The sequence below is a fragment of the Oculina patagonica genome, unplaced genomic scaffold, assembly GCF_052425735.1.
Source record: "Oculina patagonica isolate OP01 unplaced genomic scaffold, crgOcupat unplaced15, whole genome shotgun sequence".
Taxonomy (NCBI): Eukaryota; Metazoa; Cnidaria; class Anthozoa; order Scleractinia; family Oculinidae; genus Oculina; species Oculina patagonica.
The window spans coordinates 34,450-55,953 of NW_027557518.1; the positions used below are offsets into that span (position 1 = coordinate 34,450).

The 21,504-nt window shown below is 40.4% G+C and overlaps 3 protein-coding genes across 3 annotated transcripts; 2 read left to right on the plus strand and 1 right to left on the minus strand.

The window, feature by feature from the left end:
* Positions 1-513: 513 nt before the first annotated feature.
* LOC144639918 (uncharacterized) lies at positions 514-11,231 on the minus strand. The gene is made up of 5 exons (XM_078499181.1): positions 10,210-11,231; positions 9,225-9,723; positions 2,567-2,757; positions 1,258-1,602; positions 514-922 (listed from the first exon to the last, which is right to left on the minus strand). The coding sequence occupies exons 1-5, from the start codon at positions 11,229-11,231 to the stop codon at positions 514-516; spliced, it is 2,466 nt and encodes an 821-aa protein (XP_078355307.1).
* Positions 11,232-13,285: 2,054 nt separating this feature from the next.
* LOC144639919 (uncharacterized) lies at positions 13,286-17,854 on the plus strand. Its single transcript, XM_078499182.1, has 4 exons — positions 13,286-13,330; positions 14,603-15,596; positions 16,613-17,111; positions 17,660-17,854. Exons 2-4 carry the CDS (start codon positions 14,608-14,610, stop codon positions 17,852-17,854), a joined length of 1,683 nt encoding a protein of 560 aa, XP_078355308.1. The 5' UTR covers positions 13,286-13,330; positions 14,603-14,607.
* Positions 17,100-20,284, plus strand: LOC144639922 (uncharacterized). Its single transcript, XM_078499186.1, has 4 exons — positions 17,100-17,111; positions 17,660-17,850; positions 18,690-19,034; positions 19,780-20,284. Exons 3-4 carry the CDS (start codon positions 18,733-18,735, stop codon positions 20,198-20,200), a joined length of 723 nt encoding a protein of 240 aa, XP_078355312.1. The 5' UTR covers positions 17,100-17,111; positions 17,660-17,850; positions 18,690-18,732; the 3' UTR covers positions 20,201-20,284.
* Positions 20,285-21,504: the final 1,220 nt, after the last annotated feature.

Genomic DNA, 21,504 nt, shown 5'->3' on the forward strand with positions numbered 1-21,504 from the left:
GCTCTTTTTTCTACCTGTTAAACCAGCAGATGCCTCCAACATGTAAATACTACTTAATATTATAAGGGGCATACATATAAAAAGAAAAAGATGAAAGGCATTGTGTTTTAAAAGGGAATAATTCGACAAAAATTGAATGAGAACGTACTAGTTGAAACATTTGTTTTTTTGTTTAAAATCTAAAATTAAAAAACCCTTAGTTTTGAATTTTGCTTAATTAACCAAAACAACCAAAACCAAAATACGAAAAATACGGACGACTAAAAGTGCCTTCAGAGAAAACTATATATTGAATATTTGAAAAATATTTAAAGGTGCAACGCCACAGATAGCGTAAACTAAAGATTTGGCCAACATTTTTCCAACCTGTCTTTCCCAATTGGTCACAATCTTCACGAATCTTGACCATCTTTACCTTGTTACTCTTTGCTTTGTCATGATCATGAAACACTTTAGCAAGGTTCGCAAACGACATCATTTTATGCGTGTCTAATCTTTATCCGGTAATTTCTGTCACACAATATTAACATCATCTTGCTGCCTTTCCCTGTCACCATTTCTCAGAAAGCCCGCAGCATTGGCATCTACGCATGCGCGGTACCCTTCACAGTGATACGCCGAGAACATCCGGGATGTGAAGAACTGATTGGCAGTGCTGTGCTGAGGAAAGAAGTTACAACATATCTTGGACAACCCCTGACAAGCTTGTCGATGACAGCACTCGCAACAGCATAGGGTCAACTTATTGACGTCATCTTGTGTGAAAAACACACCGTCGGAAACATCAGAAGGATGCATATTAGTCAAACGATTTCCATCCATTCCGTCACTGACGCCTTGGTCCGGATCTCTTGGTGCGACAAGGAGAATTTCTCCTTCGCCTCCTTCACCGAATTCATCGCTTTGGTAATGAACCTTGAATCTGAAAATGCAACAAAGGGAACATTTCTAAAGGGGATAATTTAAAGACTATAATTATTCTGTACTTTGCATTGATATGTAAGACAGAGCTGTTCCATGAGACTACCGTGAAGTCAGTTCTTTAGTTATGGAGAAGAACCTAGAAAGAATAAATTTCCAAATCATACAATTCACGTATCAGCCGGCATGTCATGAAGACGGTAGTTCAGGGATGCCTCTTGCACGGTTCATGGGCGGAAAAATAACGAATCACGGACACAGATATCAGTTTTTATATTTATATAATTATATTTGAGATATTGCAAAATCACCCAAACGAAGAAAAAAAGTACAAACTTGTAATAACGCGGCTTTCCTCCGGCCTTTGGTCTCACAAACTTCTCCAAGAGATCGAAAGTAACATCTTGGCCGTCTTCACTTAGAAACGAACAGTTAAGCTTGGTACGAGCAAGCATCAGTGCATTCAAAAGGCTGTCTCCGTAGTATTGGTCGTCATTCTTATAACCACCATCAACAACAACAATCCTTCGTAGCCTTCTCTTCAACAGCGGTAAAATAGCAAGGTTTTCAATATGGCCTCCATCGCTAAGCAGCAGTATAGGTGGCGGCATTGGGCCAGTGTTTTCCTTGGAAAACATTTCTCTCACAAAATAGACGAAAGAAATGTGCACGATGAACCACCTGAAAAATAATATTGCACGAAAAACGCATTTCACTAAGAGAATGTTCTCTTGCACATGCTGACTCATGATCGGAATTGGACTAGATAGCGCATGAGGTGCTCTTGTCATATTACGTCAACAAGGGAGGTAATAGTGAAGAAATTATTCAATATGACACGAGCGTGGGACAAAGAAAAAATCTGAGTCACCGGCGGGAATCGAACCCATGGCCTCCCAGATACCGGTTGGGCGCTCTAACCAACTGAGCTACGAGAGACTCGTTGTGAGCTGGGCTATTTACTAGGTTGATATATGACACGCGTCCTGCATACTGCTAGGATCAGCAATGTCGAAATCATCGAATGTGTAGTAAATAATAAAGATAGTAAATTTCAAGCTCGGTGAGGTAATTTCAAGGGAGGTAATATGTTGCAAGTTGTGGCAACATGTTGCGCAAAGTAGACATGAGTTCAACTTTGTGCAATACGTTGTCGCAACTTGCAACAAGGGAGGTAATACGGGCAGCAACTTGCAGTGCAACATGTTGCAAGACAAGTTGAAAGAAAATATTGCCCGTATTGCGGGGCCTTGAACGGGGAAAAACCATATATGGCAACACGTTTGGAAACGCGTGCACACACAGTTGCAGATGACGAATTCAACTACGCGACCACGTGCTAAGGCAAAAAAAAAACAGAACAACATTTTAATCTAGCCACTTTCCACTAAAGGTTCAAATAAGGCGTGACAGGTGGAAGACATGCTGTTTTCTCAGGCTGCATACTTTTAAGACCTTCATAGTGGATTCCCAATTTCTCAGAGAACCTCCAGGGGAAACTAAAATGGGTTCGAGAAATCGGGAGTGCGATAAATCAAAAGTTAAATTGCAGTGTTTGAAGCAAATCTAAGAGAAATGACTTTTTTCGCGTTATAGGGGTTCGAGAAATCGGAATTACACTAATTGTTTTTATTCTAACCCCTACCTGGCTATTTTCTCCCACCATCCTGGTTGTTCCGCTCCTGTGTCAATGAGAGCGATGAAGACCAGTACAAGATGTACAGCGAAGAAGATTATTACTCCTATTTTAACGTACGGTTCTGCATCATGGTAAAGGGCCGGTACAACTACTAATGGCAGACCACGCAGAACATACACAAGACACGGAAGGAATATCTGTGAAATTGCAAAATAGCAGCAGTTATCAGGCAGGGTACAAAAGTACAAAAATCTGGAAATAGGCCTTGTCACGGTTTTCGACGCCATCTTGACGAGTAGGCAAAGCGGGTAGAAATTACAGTGTTTGTATGGGAATCCGATGGCAAATATCTTTTACAAAAATTGAATTTTGGACAACTTATGAATTATAAAGTTAAGATACTAGGCAAAAGTTTTTATTTGCCGAGTTTGAAGGATGTAGCTGGGCTAGAAAGCGTTCAGTTACCTTTTTAAGAGAATGTCTCCTTTAGATCCACAAACTTAATTTGGCTCAGTAAATAGAATTCGCTCAAAATCCCTCCAGTAATTTCTTATTATAAGTAAGTAACAAATATGGAATTAGACTGGAGAAAAATTGTTTTCTTTATGAAATCTGGATGAAAACCTTTTACACCTTCTGGTGGCCTCGATGGCCATTGGCCGGATCGTGAAATTTGGTAAAGTCCAACCATTCGCCCTAATACAAATATTGCAGCTACATCGCTTAAATACCGATACTTGTGAACATCAAGCCTTGGCCTTTTAAACTGGATGAACCGCATTGAAAAACTTTGCTTATCAAGAAAGAGACGAGGATCTAAAGTTTGGCTATTTTGGATGTTAAAGGCCAGCTCAAATTTCCCTTAACTTTATGTAGTAAAATATCAAAAGTGGCTCGTACTCACAAGTTAAACTGCATATCAGCGGCAAGCTCCATCCTTCCGCTCTGAGAATATGTAAAAATATTTGGCCGTTCTCTACTCCTTCGGTTGTTGACAAGGGGCGAAACAAGTGCTACTCGGCGGATTTCGTCATGTTGCCATCTTAACAATTCGAACCAACTTCAGTACCAAAAAGACGAGAATTTTGTTAAATCACTAGTACATTTATCTCGCAGTGAACGAAGAAATCACCTTGCAATCCGCTTTTATCTGAACGGAAATTATCACGTCGAGATAGTCCATTTTACAGCAACTTTTACAGCAACATATCGATCTTCTACTGTCAGCCATCTTGGTTTTAACATCCGCTGACCAGTTTAGTCGGTCAGTATAAAACACGGACTGCGGACTACGGACTACGGACTACGGACTGGGTATAAAACACGGACTACGGTATAAAATGCAGACTAAGCATGCAAAATGCTGCCAAACGTGACCTGATGTTAAAAATAACTAGAAGCAAGGCTGAATAAACTGAGCATCAAAGTTGTCTCACCTTCTCGCCTAGCTCGATAAAGTTAGCCTTTTTCCTACAGAAAGCCTGCTCGTAGATTACAGCAAAGTACTGTCAAAACACATTAAAATCCCTCCAATTGTGAGGAACTTAAAATTTGTGTTTGTTTCATTCGCTTTAGTCTTTGATTCTTGGATCGGAGTTGCAGTGGAGACTCGACTCAAAACTTAATATAATGTTGTCGATTTCATTACAGATAACTCGAACCTCCTGCTAAACTCGAACTTTCTCCGATCCTCCAGGTGTTTTTTCCCTAATAATTTAGTACCCTTGCTAACTCGAACTCCCAATATCTAAAACGTTTTTCGATCTCCTTTGAAGGTTCGAGTTAGTTATCGTTATTCAACTGCATATCTGGCCATCCTCAAGCGGCAGGCACGTGGGAGTTTGACAAACAACCCTAATTTGCATGACAATGAAAACCGGGTTGCCAGTAGAATTTTTTAACTTCTTCAGTACTTGAAATTTCGTACCTCTTTTTTGGTATTACAGAAGTCCGAAGGGTGTTGAATAAGCGAATGGCGAAACGTTAAAACAAACCGTGTGTTAGTGTAGCGAAAACAAGCAAAATTCGGCAAAATTCGTACGTGTCTGCCACGTGAAGCCAGACGATAATCCTCTCAACATTCGAGTTTGGAACCGGAGTTTTGAATCGCAAAATCGAGCTGCCGTTTTCAGTCTGTGTCCGAGCCAAGTGGCCCATACAGCCGGAGCTTATCCCGGTTTCCGTAGCATTAAGCGACTAGGAGTGTTGCTACTCCCCCTGGAAGGGATACTAGTCCACCGCAGGGTTACCCCCCAGCAGTAAATTCGCCGGTACCCATTTATACACCTGGGTGGAGAGAGGCACTGTGAGAGTATTGCATGCAGCCTCTTTTCGATTCTTGTTTCAAGTTTATCCGTGGCTCCACCCGATTTTTTTTTATTTTCCTTGAAATTTAAAACTAAACGTTTTGAGCTCATTTGCATAAATTCATAAAAGTTGTTCTGCAATGTTCCCTTTCGTAAGCGGTCAACTAGATTTTTCAGGGGCTGTCCGTCGCTATTTTGTGCAGGCCTTTATCAAATATTTATTACCCATAAGGCAAATTGAAGAAAAAGTCACGCGATTTCCAGGTTCCCTAAAACTACCATCCCACGCAGTCCTTTTTTACTGACAGAAGAAAAAAATGCGGCGGTTTAAGGCTTGAAAAAATTAATTGTAATATCCTAGACATGGGTGGATCTAGTGGCGTTAGATTGGGTGGCTAGCCACCCCCTTGATCCAAAAATTAACAGAGAAACATGAAAAAAATATAAAGAGAGTGAAACTCGATAAGGTGTTTATAAGGTGAAGGGATATTTTGCTCAGTATCAGTACAAGTGTCCTAGGTTGAACGCCCGTCTATTGTGAGTTAAAGCAAAGCATTGTCCGTCGGTGGCATCTTCTCAATGAACGTTCTTAAGACAGAAAAGTTCAAGCTTAGTTTGGTTAAGGAACAAGGACGAACTCTCTTTGTCATAAACGATAATAACCAGCCGTTCAGTTTTTCGGAAGTGCTCACAGTCGGCATCAAAGGACTCAATCGCATGGGAGGCTAAAGAGGGAAGTGTTTCTGTTTCCTCTTTAAATGCCTGTCAAGTCTGCCCTTTCCCCTAAATCTGGATGTGATGTTACAACCAGACAAAGCGTGGAGCTAGGCAGAGAGCTTTCTAGGTACAGATGGAGAAATCGTAACTGGTTGTGTACTTATACCTGGTTGGTTCTCAGTTGGAAACTGGAGGAGACTAATGCCGGTAACAAGAAAAGAGCCGCATTTTGAAGGCTATCTAAGGCACCAACAGTGAACAGACCTTTCGCAGGCAAGGGATACAACTCCATCCTCGTCAAAGTGCTCGCACTCTTCAAGCTGTGTGACCCTGACATAGGAAATAGAAATTTCCAGCTGGTGTAAATGCTGGATGATCCGCTTGCATCTCGTCAATCTATGCATGTTCAGGTCAATGTAGACAGGCAGAGGCGGTTCACACTCCCTAAAGTGCCTTGTTTCTGTATCGGATTCCTTTGATTTTTTTCTATGTGTTGTAGACAATAGGCTGATCAACGGTAAGGCATGCTTTGGACTCGTGCTTATCTTTCTTTTTCAAACCGTCTCCATTGAAAATTAAGAACATTAAGGTTTTGAGGCTAGATGGTAACGACGCTTCTTGACTATTCTCTGGAAACGATCCATAAATTTATATGCCTCGTTGCTGAAAATGTATTTTCTTATTATTGAAGCTGCCGTAGCTTGACCAAAACCTTATGCGACCTCTGTGTAATCTCGTTTCTTCAAGGCTTCTTTAAGCATGTTCCGCTTCCCTGGGCGGCCACAAACTACAAGCGCATAATTACCATAATAAACATTTTAGATTACTGCATCTAAAAATTGAAATTTTAGCGAAACCTTCAACAATGTCTTCAATTTATATATATTTTTACAACATTTAAGCATAGAACTGCAAATTACTTACGGAGTAGAGGAATATTTGCTTCTGTCCAACTGTCATTGCATCAATTCAAAATGGCGTGGTAGCGGTGCTTGAGAGTTTGTTCGTGGTAAAAAACGTTTAGCAAATTTTGCAAATTTCAGGAAAAAATTCAGGTGGAGCCACGGATAAAATTATTTAATAGTCATTAAAGAATCATTCTGCAAAGTTTGGTGCTTTTATCAACCATGTAACGATTTCTCCAAACATTTGCGCTAAGCGACCTGACTATACGTTTTCGACAGTAAAAGGTAGCTTTTCACGTTGGTGATTTCCCTCAAGGTTTCTTCTCTTTTATTTTTTATTTTTTAGTTATCTCACGTATTGACGCTATAGATATCCGAAGTAGTTATTTGTCTAGACGCAGAGAAAAAATTCAAGTTGAAAGAGTGCAGATTGAGCATTGCGTCTTCTTTTGAAAACCAAGCACTTGTATATGTCGCAAATCCAATATGGCGGCGGAAAGCTCGCAAGTAAATTCTCGGAATCTCACCGTATATTTCTCAGAAAACATCCAGTGGAACGGACGAATGTTTTGAAGGCGAACCAGTCAAATTTCAAGAACAATGAGAGCGTTAATTAAGGTAAGCCTCTTCTTTCACAGATACCGAGCAGAGCATTTTTGAGAGAATGCAGTGCCGTAGCAAGGGTAAAATAACTGGGGGGCACGCAATCTAGAGGCTTGGAAATGCTATTTCCAGCGTTCTCCAAGAGCTATTTGTGATTTACGCAAATCGCGAATTATTTTCTTCCTACACTGTCTCAGCAAACCAATGCACATTGAAGAGAGTATAACACTTGCAACGTCAATTACAAAATAGAAAACCGACTGTCTCTGTATCTTGAAACCAGCAAATGTTTCACTTTTCAGAGTCATCATAGTGAGTTCGTAGTTATCAAACTGTCTGAGTTGCCTTAGAGACAAACGTAGACTTCATCGGCAGGTCGTTTTTTGAAAACTTCCCAAAGTTTAGTTCGTTTAGTTTATTTTTTAGCTGTTTAATATTGTTGTGCCTCACCCTACGTACGTTAAAAAATGAAAAGAAGTACAAATGTTATTGTTTCAAACCTTTTGGGAGATAAAATTTTATTTTCAACATTTCATACGGGTCTGTTTTTACTTTTTGGGAAAAAAACTGGGGGGGGGCACGACCCCCCCCCGGCCCCTCCCCTTGCTACGGCACTGGAATTGTATTTATCGTGAAAGAAAAAATAAATTTTGATTTCGCTGTGAATCTTGACGAGCAGTTTGTGTGCTTTTCTTCGTGCCGCCTTCAACAACCGTCGATAAAAAAAGTCGTTGTTTCTAGCCGTGGTTTGCATTTAAACGTATTTTATATGCTCAGTCCGCATTTTATACCGTAGTCCGTATTCTATACCCAGTCCGCAGTTTGAGTCCGCATTTGTGTTTATACCCAGCCCGTAGTCCGCAGTCCGCAGTCCGCAGTCCGCAGTCCGTGGCAAAGTCCATGGTGTTTTATACTGACCGACTAAACTGGTCAGCGGATGTTAAAACCAAGATGGCTGACAGTAGAAGATCGATATGTTGCTGTAAAAGTTGCTGTAAAATGGACTATCTCGACGTGATAATTTCCGTTCAGATAAAAGCGGATTGCAAGGTGATTTCTTCCTTCGCTGCGAGATAAATGTACTAGTGATCGAACAAAATTCTCGTCTTTTTGGTACTGAAGTTGGTTCGAATTGTTATGATGACAACATGGCGAAATCCGCCGAGTAGCACTTGTTTCGCCCATTGTCAACAACCGAAGGAGTAGAGAACGGCCAAATATTTTTACATATTCTCAGAGCGGAAGGATGGAGCTTGCCGCTGATATGCAGTTTAACTTGTGAGTACGAGCCACTTTTGATATTTTACTACATCAAGTTAACGAAAATTTGAGCTGGCCTTTAACATCCAAAATAGCCAAACTTTAGATCCTCGTCTCTTTCTTGATAAGCAAAGTTTTTCAATGCGGTTCATCCAGTTTAAAAGGCCAAGGCTTGTTGTTTACAAATATCGGTATTTAAGCGATGTAGCTGCAATATTTGTATTAGAGCGAATGGTTGGACTTTACCAAATTTCACAATCCGGCCAATGGCCATCGAGGCCACCAGAAGGTGTAAAAGGTTTTCCTCCAGATTTCATAAAGAAAGCAATTTTTCTCCAGTCTAATTCCATATTTGTTACTTACTTATAATAAGAAATTACTGGAGGGATTTTGAGCGAATTCTATTTACTGAGCCAAATTAAGTTTGTGGATCTAAAGGAGACATTCTCTTAATTTCTCATACACTTGTCTATAATTTTTCCCGCGAACAGCGTCAATCATGCGGAAAAAAATATAGGCAAATAATATATGACCGACACCTTCGGGACCGTGATTTAGTGTCCGTAATACAGAATGTCCGCAATAGCTGGAGTTATTTTCAGTAATTTTTATTTGCCGGGACTTCAACTCCGTCCGTAATAACGGGGTGTCCGTAATAGCGAGGTGTCCGCAAGGCGGGAGTTGACTGTACTAATTAATTACTAGTACACATTGCCTTCATATGCTTTGCTCCGAAAGGTTGTCTTTTTTAATAGGCCTTAACATACAGAGGACACGCAACCTGCTTGCCCCATGCTTCGCGCTCGCCTTTGAGAGGAAGGGAATGCCTAGGAAGTCTAGGGCGTGTTACCTACGTTCAGGAGGCCAACATACCCTCAATGTACATCCTTCCCTTTTCACCGATTTAACGTCGCTTATCATGGTGGCACCCATTTCGAGTCCAAGAATTGTATGAAGACGAGTTAGCCCTTTAACCGAACGATCATATTTGCCCATATGAGTCGAAAGCGCCGCCGCCGAGGTAGCCATAGCATCTGATAACTTTATATCCTCGGGCTCCAGTTTGCCTTTGAACTGTTCCTTGTCTGGGTCACGATCAATACGCTCTATTTCTGTGGGCGACATTGTCAAAAGTTCATAACTGTTCTGGGACGCCTCGCTTTTCTTCCAACGGTTAACCACAATGTTGGCCAAGTATTCAGGCTTCATGTTTTTTAGATCTGCTAGTGTCAGTGGTCTCGCCTCCTCTTCACCCGCTTTATTAGCCAGCGTCAGACATGTCCAGAGAGTGCACACATCGTGCAGCTCAATCCCGGAACATCCAGATAGTCCCAGGCCCTTGCGGTGATAAAACGCTCTCTGAAGCCTCCATCTGGAAAAGAACAGTCAATGTTTTACGTTCCATGTAAGGTATCTCCTACATAGTCGCTTTTCGAGCTCTATTTGCACTGATCGTAAAGAAAACATGTTTTCATTTTTGCAGATGATTGGCTGAAAGAGACAATACCCTTTCCATAAATGTAGCCTACGAGCAAGCTCATGTTTAAGTATGCACGCGCGAGTAGCGAAGCCGTATGAACGAGTCCTCTGCCCAAGAGTTCTCCTTGCTGGCCTTCTTCGCTGGCCGACTCGTCTACTCAGCCTTTATTCCCACATTTTTCTGCTCGCAAGCAACAATGATTGGTTATATATATCCAGTCCCAGACTTTAAAGACAAAACTGGCAAATCCACTGTGTGTGCTATAATAAATCGAAAGGATGAATAGGACTGCACAGTTCTACACGCGTTCTGTCTCTTATCTAATGGTCTTTTTGACAAACGGTCTTTGACTGATCAATATACAAAACCTTTATTTACCTGTTATAAATGTGCACAAGTCTCTCATTCATTGCAGCCACTATAGGGACAATCCACAAGACAAAGCCGGAGGCGAAGAGAAACCAATTAAATAGCTTGTCGGAAAATGTGATGCCATTTCTAAGTTCTTGGCCCTCGTACACCTTCAATTGCGTCACATAAGAATAAAAGAAAATAATCAGGACATAGGATATTTTGCTTCGTAGCAGGGGAAGAACCAACCACACTATTACGCCAACAGGCACAACCAGGATCTCTGCCCACAAAGGGATTTTATAGAAGGAATCATGAATGCCAAACGGGATGACAGTGAGCGCCAGCAACGCACCAAACGTGTATTGGGTGAGACGAACGAAAAGCCTCTGAGGTGGAGAAAGACGTGTTAATCGAACAAGGACATAAAATGTGATAAACATGAGGAACAGAACAGCGAATAGTATAAAAGTGTAGATCCTATCAGTTCCCTGTCGAGCGAGGCAATGCGTTAGGATGGCCTGGACCTCAGACAACTCAGCATCAGTCATGTAACTAGATACTACCGCTGATGCTTCCGCCTCAGCATCGCAGTCCACTTTGTCACGTAGGTACTTTCCAAAAAGGAGGTCGATCATGAAGGCTACTGGGCATGCGTACGATCCCCATATGATCAATGGTTGCACGAAGGTGACCGTAATAATAAGGCAAGACAAAATAATTGTGTCGAAGATTCCTTGGAATGGCTTCTTCCAGTTGCAGACGTATCCTGTCCTATCTCTCATGTGGTCAAAGAACTCCTTGTGCCAATCTTTGCGGGCTTCCCCGTCGCTTCCTTGCTGTTTTTCCTCTCTGTATTTCCAGTCCAGGTAGGCTGTACCTGTATAACCACCCCCGGATACACAGCTCAAGTAATCTACCTCTACCTCACTCTCTAACAGTCTGCGCAAGACTCCAGAGCAGAATGCCGCTGACCGAATACCACCGCCAGAAAACGCCAAGCCAGTACTAGACATGGTCACTACAAATACGGAAAATGTATACTGCATTTAATTAAGGAGATTTATTTTATAATAAAAGAATACAAATGCCATACGAAGCCTCTAAATGAAGCCCTCTCAAGATCTCCTACGAAGTTTCATGACCTCAGAACAAATAACTGACATTTCACGATATATCAAGATCCAAAAAAGAAAATTTTTTGATCTTGAACCAAATTAGCCCCAGGAAATTACACAAAAAGCAGCTAAAATTGTCGAGGATAGCTCTGATTGTACCAACAAACGGCGAGCAACAGTCCGTATGCACGCCTGTCAAACAGTGTTTGATAGTCTCATAAACAAAACGATAGGGAGTTTGCGCAATATTTTCCTTTAACAGGAAGAAATTCTTGGCAAGGAATGTTCTTCCTGCTTTTCAGCAGCAGCAAAACTAATAACGCTTGCCACCTGCACTGTAAACAATATGACGAAATCTGTCTCTTACCAACACATCAGGAGTCATTTGAATAACAAATCAGCTGGGAAGCCGTAAACTTGTGCTCAATTTTTACACCAAATTAACTGGTTTCACCTGGTCTAGGAAGAAAATACATTAATGGCTTTGTATATAATTTTTGGGTGTACTTTGTTTTGGTTTAGTTTCTGTGTTCCTGTAATTTGCGACATACATCTACAAAAGTGTAAAACCTTTCAAATTCCCACTTATTCTATTCATAAACTATCGAACTCTCTTTTGCCCATCGAACTGATCAGCATGAACTAAGTAAATGGTCATTCGTCCGATACAAAACAAGCATAAGGTGGCTTCGCACATCAAATGTAATATTCCAATCCCACGGAAAACTGTTTCAGTACCTAAGGCTTTTGAAAGAAGCAAGTCAAATGAAAATCTACTTACCCATTCACACTGGAGGTTGGAAGCGGTTTACCGGTGATCTTATACGTGCAGCCTTTTCGCGCATACCTAGTTTCGAACTGAGGCAAGCTAGCGTGTCATATTTCAACTTTTGACGTATGAATTTTTTATCTCCGACTTTCGCAAATACTGCTTCGTTATCTTTAGCACGTACTTGATGGTATGTTCTGTGTTCCTTCTCCAGCTGTTAATTTATAGATTCTTCTCTTCTTCTCTTATCTTGAGGTATCCACATGAGAAAATTAAATTGTTGCACAATGCTATAAAGCAGCCTTGAAAATACTGTAAAATTCCAAAAATACGCCCTGGGCTTATAGTTGTTCAACGCGCCTATCAGATGGGCTTATTTTTGGGGAGGGTTTGTATACGGTGGGCTTATTTTCGGATGGAAATTTGCATTTCAAAAACCCTTGAGTTTCTACTAGTCTTACAGGATGCTGTGTTTAAGCATGTTTTGATGCATAACAAGAATACTGCATGGTGAAACACTTTAAACACAGCGATAAGAAACCCAAAACAAGACATACAAATAAAAACGTAACAGGTCTCTATATTCCATAACGACGTAAATTTGGGGTGACTGACGTCGACCAAATGACCTTTCCATTCCCCATTACAGCTGAGTGGAATCACCCAATCAGAATTAATGCTTTATTGTCGGTCCAATATTTTCACAGTAAGGTTTTAGAACACGGCTGTAAAAGAAATGATTCATTGCTTATTCTCTTTTCCTCGATGGTTCTGGGACGGATGTAATAGGGGACGGCGGGTTGGTCGCGATGTTCTTTTGAGAAACGCATTTAAACTGAAGAAATCTTACTATATCAACGAAAACATAAATTGATAAATTGACAATTTTTTCTAAGAGAACTCATTATCTGCTTAACACTACTTTAATACTTCTGTATTCTAAGCAGGCTGCTGTTTGGCTGCAGCCTAACCCCTTTATCCCTACTTTTGTCAAGGAGGGGCCAAATTTCGATGCTCCACTTGATCTATGCAAACGGCTTGCGATAAACTCTTAAACAACTGAGGTTCAATTTTTTCTCTATCAAAAGGTGCGAGTATTGCAACTGTATTTTGGAAGCTATTTAAATTCGGAGATAAGAAATTTACACGTCAAAAGGTGAAATATGAGACTCAAGCTTGCCTCGATTTGAACGCAGGTTTCTTTCAAAAGACAACACTCATAACACATTGGAAAACCGCTTGTTACCTCCAGTGTAGTTAGGTAAGTCTTTGATAGATTTTCTATTTAAATGCCTCTTCTTTGAGGAAAACGTAATGTATTTTAACAGTTTACCTGAGATACAATATTATTTTTTCATGTGTGGGGCCACCTTATCCTCGTTTGTATATGAAAGTGTTAAAGTGTTGTTAAAGGCGGTTACGCACTAAGCTTCGAGATATAGCTATTTTTTAAGCATGCCACTGAAACAGAGAAAGCAAATATTTTAAATGAACTGAACATGTTTGATATGACGATAGGCTTGAACCATTTACTCAGTTTCATGTCGATAGGAAAAAAGACCGGAGCAATAACCTATGAATAGAATTTGTGGGAATTTTAAATGTTAAATATACATTAAATGGATCTTAAAATGAGCAGTTATAAAATTACTCAATGAACTTGCCCATTACCTCGATAAGCTTAGATATTTGTTTCGCAAATTATAAGAAGAACGATGGTCAATCTTGGCTAACTGAATTTGTTTGAAGTTTGCTAAACTAAAACAAACGCCCAAAACTACAAACACACAGAAAAAAAAATTGATATCGTCTTTAAAGACCAGGCAAAGCCATTTAATTTGGTTTAAAAATTGAGCACAAGGTGAAAACTTCCCAGTTGTTTATATAAATTATTAAAGCACTTATGTGTTGGTGACCGACCGCAGACTTCGAAATATTGTTTATATAGAGCAGGTGGCGGCAAACGTCATTGGTTTAGGAAGAACATTCCTTGCTAAGAAATTTGCTCCCTTGCAAACTGCACTCGATCTTGCGCAAGCTCCGCGTCGTTCTAATGTAGCCGAACAGTTGAACGAAATGGCAAAACGCACACATATGGACGGAGAGCTTGCCCTGTAGAATCAACATCGATCAGAACTCTCCTTAACAATTTTTTACTCTCCTTAACTATTTAGAACAACAACAACAGCCATTACAATTGGTCATTTTATGTTGCCAGGAAAAGAAAATAGAAATAATTACAGCATAAATTAAAATAACATGTATATAAGAAAACTAAACTACTCAGAATAGTAATAACTAAACCAGTCGAGTAGTAACAAAGTTAAAGCGCTCAGACTAGGTTGTACATGTAATTACTAAGATACTGAGGGAGATAGAAAACAGACTTTAAGATACAACAAGGAAATGAAAATAGAAATTGAAAAGTTAATGTCCACCACTATTCACCTCCACTTCGGTGAATAATTGTTAAATATTTCTTGCTATATAATAAATCTCCTTATTTCAGTATTCATTTTCATTAATTTTATAGTGACAATGACCCGCACTGGCTTGGCCTTTTCTGGCGGTGGTATTCGGTCAGCGGCATTCTGCTCTGGAGTCTTGCGTAGACTGCTAGAAAGTGAAGTAGAGGTGGATTACTTGAGCTGTGTGTCAGGGGGTGGTTACACAGGCACAGCCTACCTGGACTGGAAATACAGAGAGGAAAGACGGAAAGGTGGCGATGGGGAAGCCCGAAGAGATTGGCACAAGGAGTTCTTTGACCACATGAGAGATAGGACAGGATACGTCTGCAACTGGAAGAAGCCATTCCAAGGAATCTTCGACACAGTAATTTTGTCTTGCCTTGTTATTGCGGTCGCCTTCGTGCAACCATTGATCATATGGGGATCGTATGCATGCCCAATAGCCTTCATGATCGACCTACTATTCGGAAAGTACCTACGTGACAAAGTGAACTGCGATGCTGAGACTAATGCGTCAGCGGCAGCATCCGCTAACATGACTGATGCTGCGTTGTCTGATATCCAGGCCATCCGAAGACATTGCCTCGCTCGACAGGGAACTGACAAGATTTACACCGTCATACTATTCGCTGTTCTGTTCCTCTTATTTATCTCATTTAATTTTCTTAATCGATTAAACCGGCTTTCTCCACTTCAGAGTTTTTTCGTCCGCCTTAGTCAGTACACGTTTGGTGCGTTTCTGCTTCTCACTTCCATTCCGTTTAGCATTCATGACTTCTACAATAATATCCCGCTCTGGGCAAAGATCCTGCTCGTGCCTTTGTGCATAATAGTGTGGTTGGTTCTTCCCCTGCTACGAAGCAAAACATCCTATGTTATGATTATTTTCTTTTACTCTTATGTTACTCACTGGAAGGTGTACGAGGGAAAAGAAATTGCAATTGGTATCATGTTTTCTTACAAGCTATTTCATCGGTTGCTTTTCGCATCCGGCTTTGTCTTGTGGATTGTCCCTATAGTGGCTGCATTGCATGAGAGACTTGTTCACATCTATAACAGGTTAGTAAAGGTTTCCTATACTGATGGGCCAAATACAGTTTCTTCAAAAGACCATTATATAAGAGAAAGAACGCAGAAAGAACGCCAAACAGCTGTGTAGCCCTTTTCGATATGTTTTTAGCACACACTGTAGCTATGTTTTTAGCACACACTGTAGCTATGTCAGTTTTCCTTCTAGGTTTAGAATTGTATATACAAGTATAAAATCATGGCAGACTACAAGTAGGCCAAAGCCTTGAAATACACGAGGTGTAAACGAGGCGGCGAGCGACGTGGGTGGGCGATGAGAAGTCTGGGGCGGACGACTTCTTCTTGCGGCTTCGCCACTCGCGCGCGTATTCCCTTAACGTGAGCGTGCTCGCAGGCTACAATCATGACAAATTTACTGTCTCTTTCAGTCAAACATCTGTTGTTAGAACAACAAATGTTTCAACCTGTTGTACGGAATAGAGCCTTGGACTTTCAACATGTTGAATGGCATATTTCAACATTCAACATCACACCATACACTAATCAACCTTTGTTAAACAGCAGTAGCAACATTTGCAGTTGTTGCACAACAAATGTTGAACCCTGCATCATTGGCTTAAATAGATTAAATAAATCTTTTTTCCAATAATTTTACTCTCGGCTTAAGACATTGTAACTAGCTATTTTTAATTTTTTTTAATTATTTTTATTATCTTTTTTCTTACACTAGTTCCCATTGTTTTTATAATGTAATTTAATTATTGTCATGCGCTTTTTACATGAGCCTCTGTCTCGGATAGAGAGGGCAACCTCATCCCGCGCCATGACATTAATTGATTGATTGATTTATTGACTGATTGATTGACTGATTGATTGATTGATTGATTGATTGATTGATTGATTGATTGATTGATTCATTCATTCATTGTTTGATTGATAGGAAGTTATTGCGTACGCTCTTTGGCCCCGTCACGCATTCGTCTCCCAATAACCTTACCTCATGAGCATAGTTACTTACCTCAAAACATCGACCTTTCTTTTTGCAGATGGAGACTTCAGAGAGCGTTTTATCACCGCGAGGGAGTGGGACCAAAAGGATGTGCAGGGATCGGGTTACAGGACACCTTTGCTCTGTGGACATGTCTATCGTCGACAAACCAAGGGATTCCAGAGGAGGAGAAACCCTTGACACTTGCAGATCTGAAAGGCATGAAGCCTGAATACTTGGCCAACATTGTGGTCAATCGCTGGAAGAAAAGCAAATTGTCCCAGCACAGCTATGAGCTTCTGACAATGTCTCCTACAGGAATTGAGCGTATAGATCGCGACCCAAACAACAAACAGTTTAAAGGCAAACTGGAACCGGAGGATGTGAAGTTATCAGATGCTATGGCCACCTCGGCGGCGGCGCTTTCTACTCACATGGGCAAATATGATTACACGGTTAAAGGGCTGACTCGTCTCCATACGATTCTTGGACTCGAAATGGGTGCCACCACGATAAGCGACATTAAATCAGTGAGAAGGGAAAGTTGCACATTGAGGGTATGTTAGCCTGCTTAACGTATGTAATACGCACTAGTTCTTCCCACGGGCGAGCGGGTTGCGTGTCCATTAAATGTTATTCGGTAATTAACGCCATGAAATTTCGTGCCAAATCCGGTTAGCGAAAATGGAAAGACAGGTCGACATTTGGTCCTACACAGAGCTTTTAACATTAATAAAGTTTTAACAAGCCAAGCTCTATCAAAGAGAGAGTACAACTTTTCCTGGAAATACTTTACTTGCAGGATTGTATTTTTGCTGCCGGGGTTAGATGCTAAAAGGACGTGCCTAGAACATGGACATAGTTACTTTGTATTTAGATTTATCGGTCCATATATATTAAAGATGCAAAAGAGACCTTACTTATTGTCATACATTAGGAAATATGTTCAGCTCTAGACAGCATTTAGTCCACAAAACCCTCATATGCTTTGCTTCCAGCTCTAAGCTGTTTTCGTTTTAATTTCTAGAGTAATTGGTACCCAGCCTGATAATTCTAAGTTGTTCCATGATTAATCATTCTATTTCTTTTAATTGCTAATTCACAGATATTCCTTCCATGTGTTGTGGATGTTCTGCGTTGTCTGCCATTAATAGTTGTACCGGCCCTTTACCATGGTTCAGAACCATCCGTTAAAATAGGAGTAATAATCTTCTTCGCTGTACATCTTGCACTGGTCTTCATCGCCCTCATTGACACAGGAGCGGAACAACCAGGATTGTTGGAGAAAGTAGCCAGGTAAGGGTAAAATAAAAACAATTACTGTAATCACGATTTCTCGCGCCCTCGAGTTTTCGAACCTGCTGATAATTTGAAAAAAAAAGTTTCCCTTGGATTTGCTTCAATAAGTCCCCGGGGGGGGGGGGGGGAGTACTTGCAGTATACATGACGGGGGAGTCCGACGGAGCTTTATATTGCGAACCCAAAAAAATACCTGACATCAAAATTTTCTACCCCAAAAAGTATAAGACCTAGCACCTCTATACTAATTTATTCAATAAAACAGACTTTAAGATCTAAAAAAATATATGAAAGATTTCTTGACCCAAAAAAATACCGAGGGTGTAAATTTTCAACCGAAAAAATACGTCGGACCTTCCCGTCATGTATACTGCAAGTACCCTCCCCCCCCCCCCCCCTGGGAATAAGTCAAACACTGCAATTCTTCCTCCGATTTCTCGAATCAATTTTCGGTTTTCTTGGAGGTTTGAGAAATAGGGACTTCACTCTAAAGCACTAAAACGAATGCACATTGAGAAACAAACATCTATTGTACCTGCCTGTCACGCCCTCAGTCCCTCCCCTGCTCGAGAGCAACTTCGTTTCCAGGGTACCTTAGTCTAATCCCTGAACTCTTCTTCCCCGCCTTATAAAGGGGTTAAACCCACCTGATTTCAACCTCTATAGAGACTATATAGGGCGGGAAAGGAACAGGGACTGGACTACGGGGTCATAGGAACGAGGTTGGCTCAAACGACAGATTCGCGCGGAAAAATTCCACACTGGTAAAGAAAAACGACATGTGCACTACACTATTATGGGTCAAAATAAGTTATTCGTGTATTTTATTTTTTTAGGTGGTTTATCGTACACATTTCTTTCGTCTACTTTGTGAGAGAAATGTTTTCCAAGGAAAACACTGGCCCAATGCCGCCACCTATACTGCTTCTTAGCGATGGAGGCCATATTGAAAACCTTGCTATTTTACCGCTGTTAAAGAGAAGGCTTCGAAGGATGGTTGTTGTTGATGGTGGTTATAAGCATGACGACCAATACTACGGAGACAGCCTTTTGAATGCACTGATGCTTGCTCGTACCAAGCTTAACTGTTCTTTTATAAGTGAAGACGGCCAAGACGTTATTTCCGACCTCTTGGAGACGTTTGTGAGACCAAAGACAGGAGAAAAGTCACATTATTATAAGTTTGTAGTTCTTTTCTTTGCTTGGGTGATTTTACAGTCTATACAACATCTCAAGTATAATTATTTAAATGAGAAATTGAAAGTAGTATTAAGGTGTACGGTAGGTACAAGGATTCTGAAACTGTCGCACCTCTTTTCTGATGATACACTTCTATGAGACTAATTTCATGTTCCCGCTCAGGGTTTGGGGATAGGGTGGTACGGGATGGAATATAGAAGAAATGCCAAAATGGACCCCAAGAAATTAAAGGTTGCCACGCCCGTTTACGAGAAGTATCCGCGTGGCTAAATGGAGTTTACAGGCTACAATCACCAGAAAATATCAACCTACAGTTAGGGAGATTATCCACTTATAGAAAGTATCCTACTTAAACTCTATGTACAGGCACTAAACCCGGCTTCAACTTCCAAGACTGACTAAGGTCTCTTGACAGAATTCTGTTTTCTATGATTTTTGTTCAATGAACCGGTGGGAAAATGTTGAAACGAAAATTACAATTTTGCACTATATGACCCCATTCGTTGAAAAAAAAATAATATTTCCGGGTGAGGCTCAACGAGATTTAATACTTAACAGTACAGGCAGCAGCAATGGGATGTAGAAAGCTGGAAAAGAAAACAAGTAACATACACGTTTTCTTTGCTTGCCAACCAGCTTAAATGCTCTCCGATATAACTGCAGAGTACCAATAATTTTGGTCTTAAAACTAAACCCTTGTTAATGTTCCTTTTGTTGCTATTTCAGATTCAAGGTTCGTTACCAAAGCGATGAATTTGGTGAAGAAGGCGAAGGAGAAATTCTACTTATCGTACCAAGAGATCCGCAACGTCACGGTGGCGTCGGTGACAGAATGGATGGAAATCGTTCGACCAATTTGTATCCTTTCGACGCACCCGACGGCGTGTTTTTCACACAAGATGACGTCAATAACTTGACTCTCTGTTGCTGCGAGTGCTGTCACCGACAAGCTTGCCAGGGGTTGTCCAAGATATGTTGTAACGTCTTTCCTCAGCACAGCACTGCCAATCAGTTCTTCACATCCCGGATGTTCTCGGCGTATCACTGTGAGGGCTACTGTGCATGCGTAGATGCCAATGCTGTTGCCTTTATAAAAGATGGTGAAAGAGAAGAGGAGCAAAATTATTATGTTAATATTAATGTGTGACAGAAATAACCCGGTAGAAAGAGTGTACGCGCATCATGTGATGTCGCCTGTGAACCTTGCCAAGTGTTTCATAACAGTGCAAAAAGAAAGAAGGAGGTCAAGATTCGGGAAGATTGCGAAAAACGAGTTGAAAAAATATTGGGCCAACTTTCCAATACACCCTATTCGTGACGGAGCACCTTTAATTATTTTTCAAATATTTATCTAGTCAGTTTTCTGAAAGTACTTTAAAGGGACTGTGTCACGCCCGAGTTACATTTATTTTATTACGTTTTGCTTAATACCCGCTGTGAAATTTTATATTTGTAAAGAAATTACTTCTTTGGATCTAAATGACAAAACCTTAGGGACGGACCATTATTTTTTTGGAGGGGGGGATGAAAAATATTGAAAAAAATTGTTTGCAGGGCCTGGAAAGACAAAATAAATTGTTTGCAAAAACGATATGTATAATAAAAAATAGTAAGAATTTCGAAAAAAAAAATGTTTGCAGAGGTGCATAAACTAAAAAAAAAAGTTTGCAGACGAAAATTTTTCATCCCCCCCTCCCAAGAAAATAATGATCCGTCCCTTAGCTTTATTACAACCAAATGTTTCTCCGGGGCGTTATAATTTAAAGATACAAGCAAACGACAATAACTTTGAAAACTGTTCAGCCCAACAATATTTCAAAAACCCATATCGCATCCGTATCAATTTTCTTCAGTTTTGAACATCGTACCTTCTTTTGTGTTTGCTGTGTTATTGAAATGTTCCTTCACTATTTTAAGGGTTATTTTTATATTTTTTTCTAAATTTAATGGCCATCAGTCCCATGCCTTAACTTTTTTAAAAAGTCCGTGACACAGTCCCTTTAAGTTGTTCTGTTTTTTTTTCGTATTTTAGTGTTGGTTATTTCGGTTAAACGGAAGGTAAACCTAAAGGAATTAAGATCCTTGAACAAAAGTTATCAACGTACGTCAAATTAATGTTCTTCAACTTTGTTTTAATAATAATAATTTTGACATGTGTGCCGCTCAGAGGTAATATTTACATGAGGCGTCACCTGGTTCGTAAAACATCTGTCTCGTTCATTTAAACCGTTCACATTTATCCTTCGCTTTTACAGTTAAAACATCATCACTATCAACTTGTAGCCTGAACAAACATAGAGAAAATTATTAACCGAAATGTTTTGAGCTAAATTTATAAATGTGTTTTGGAAGAGAGCGTCAATGTGACCCAATGTGATTGGCTGGCGACTAGAACACTTCCAGTTCGGTTTTTCCTTTTCAGAATTCAATTCAGAGAAGGACTAGTATATA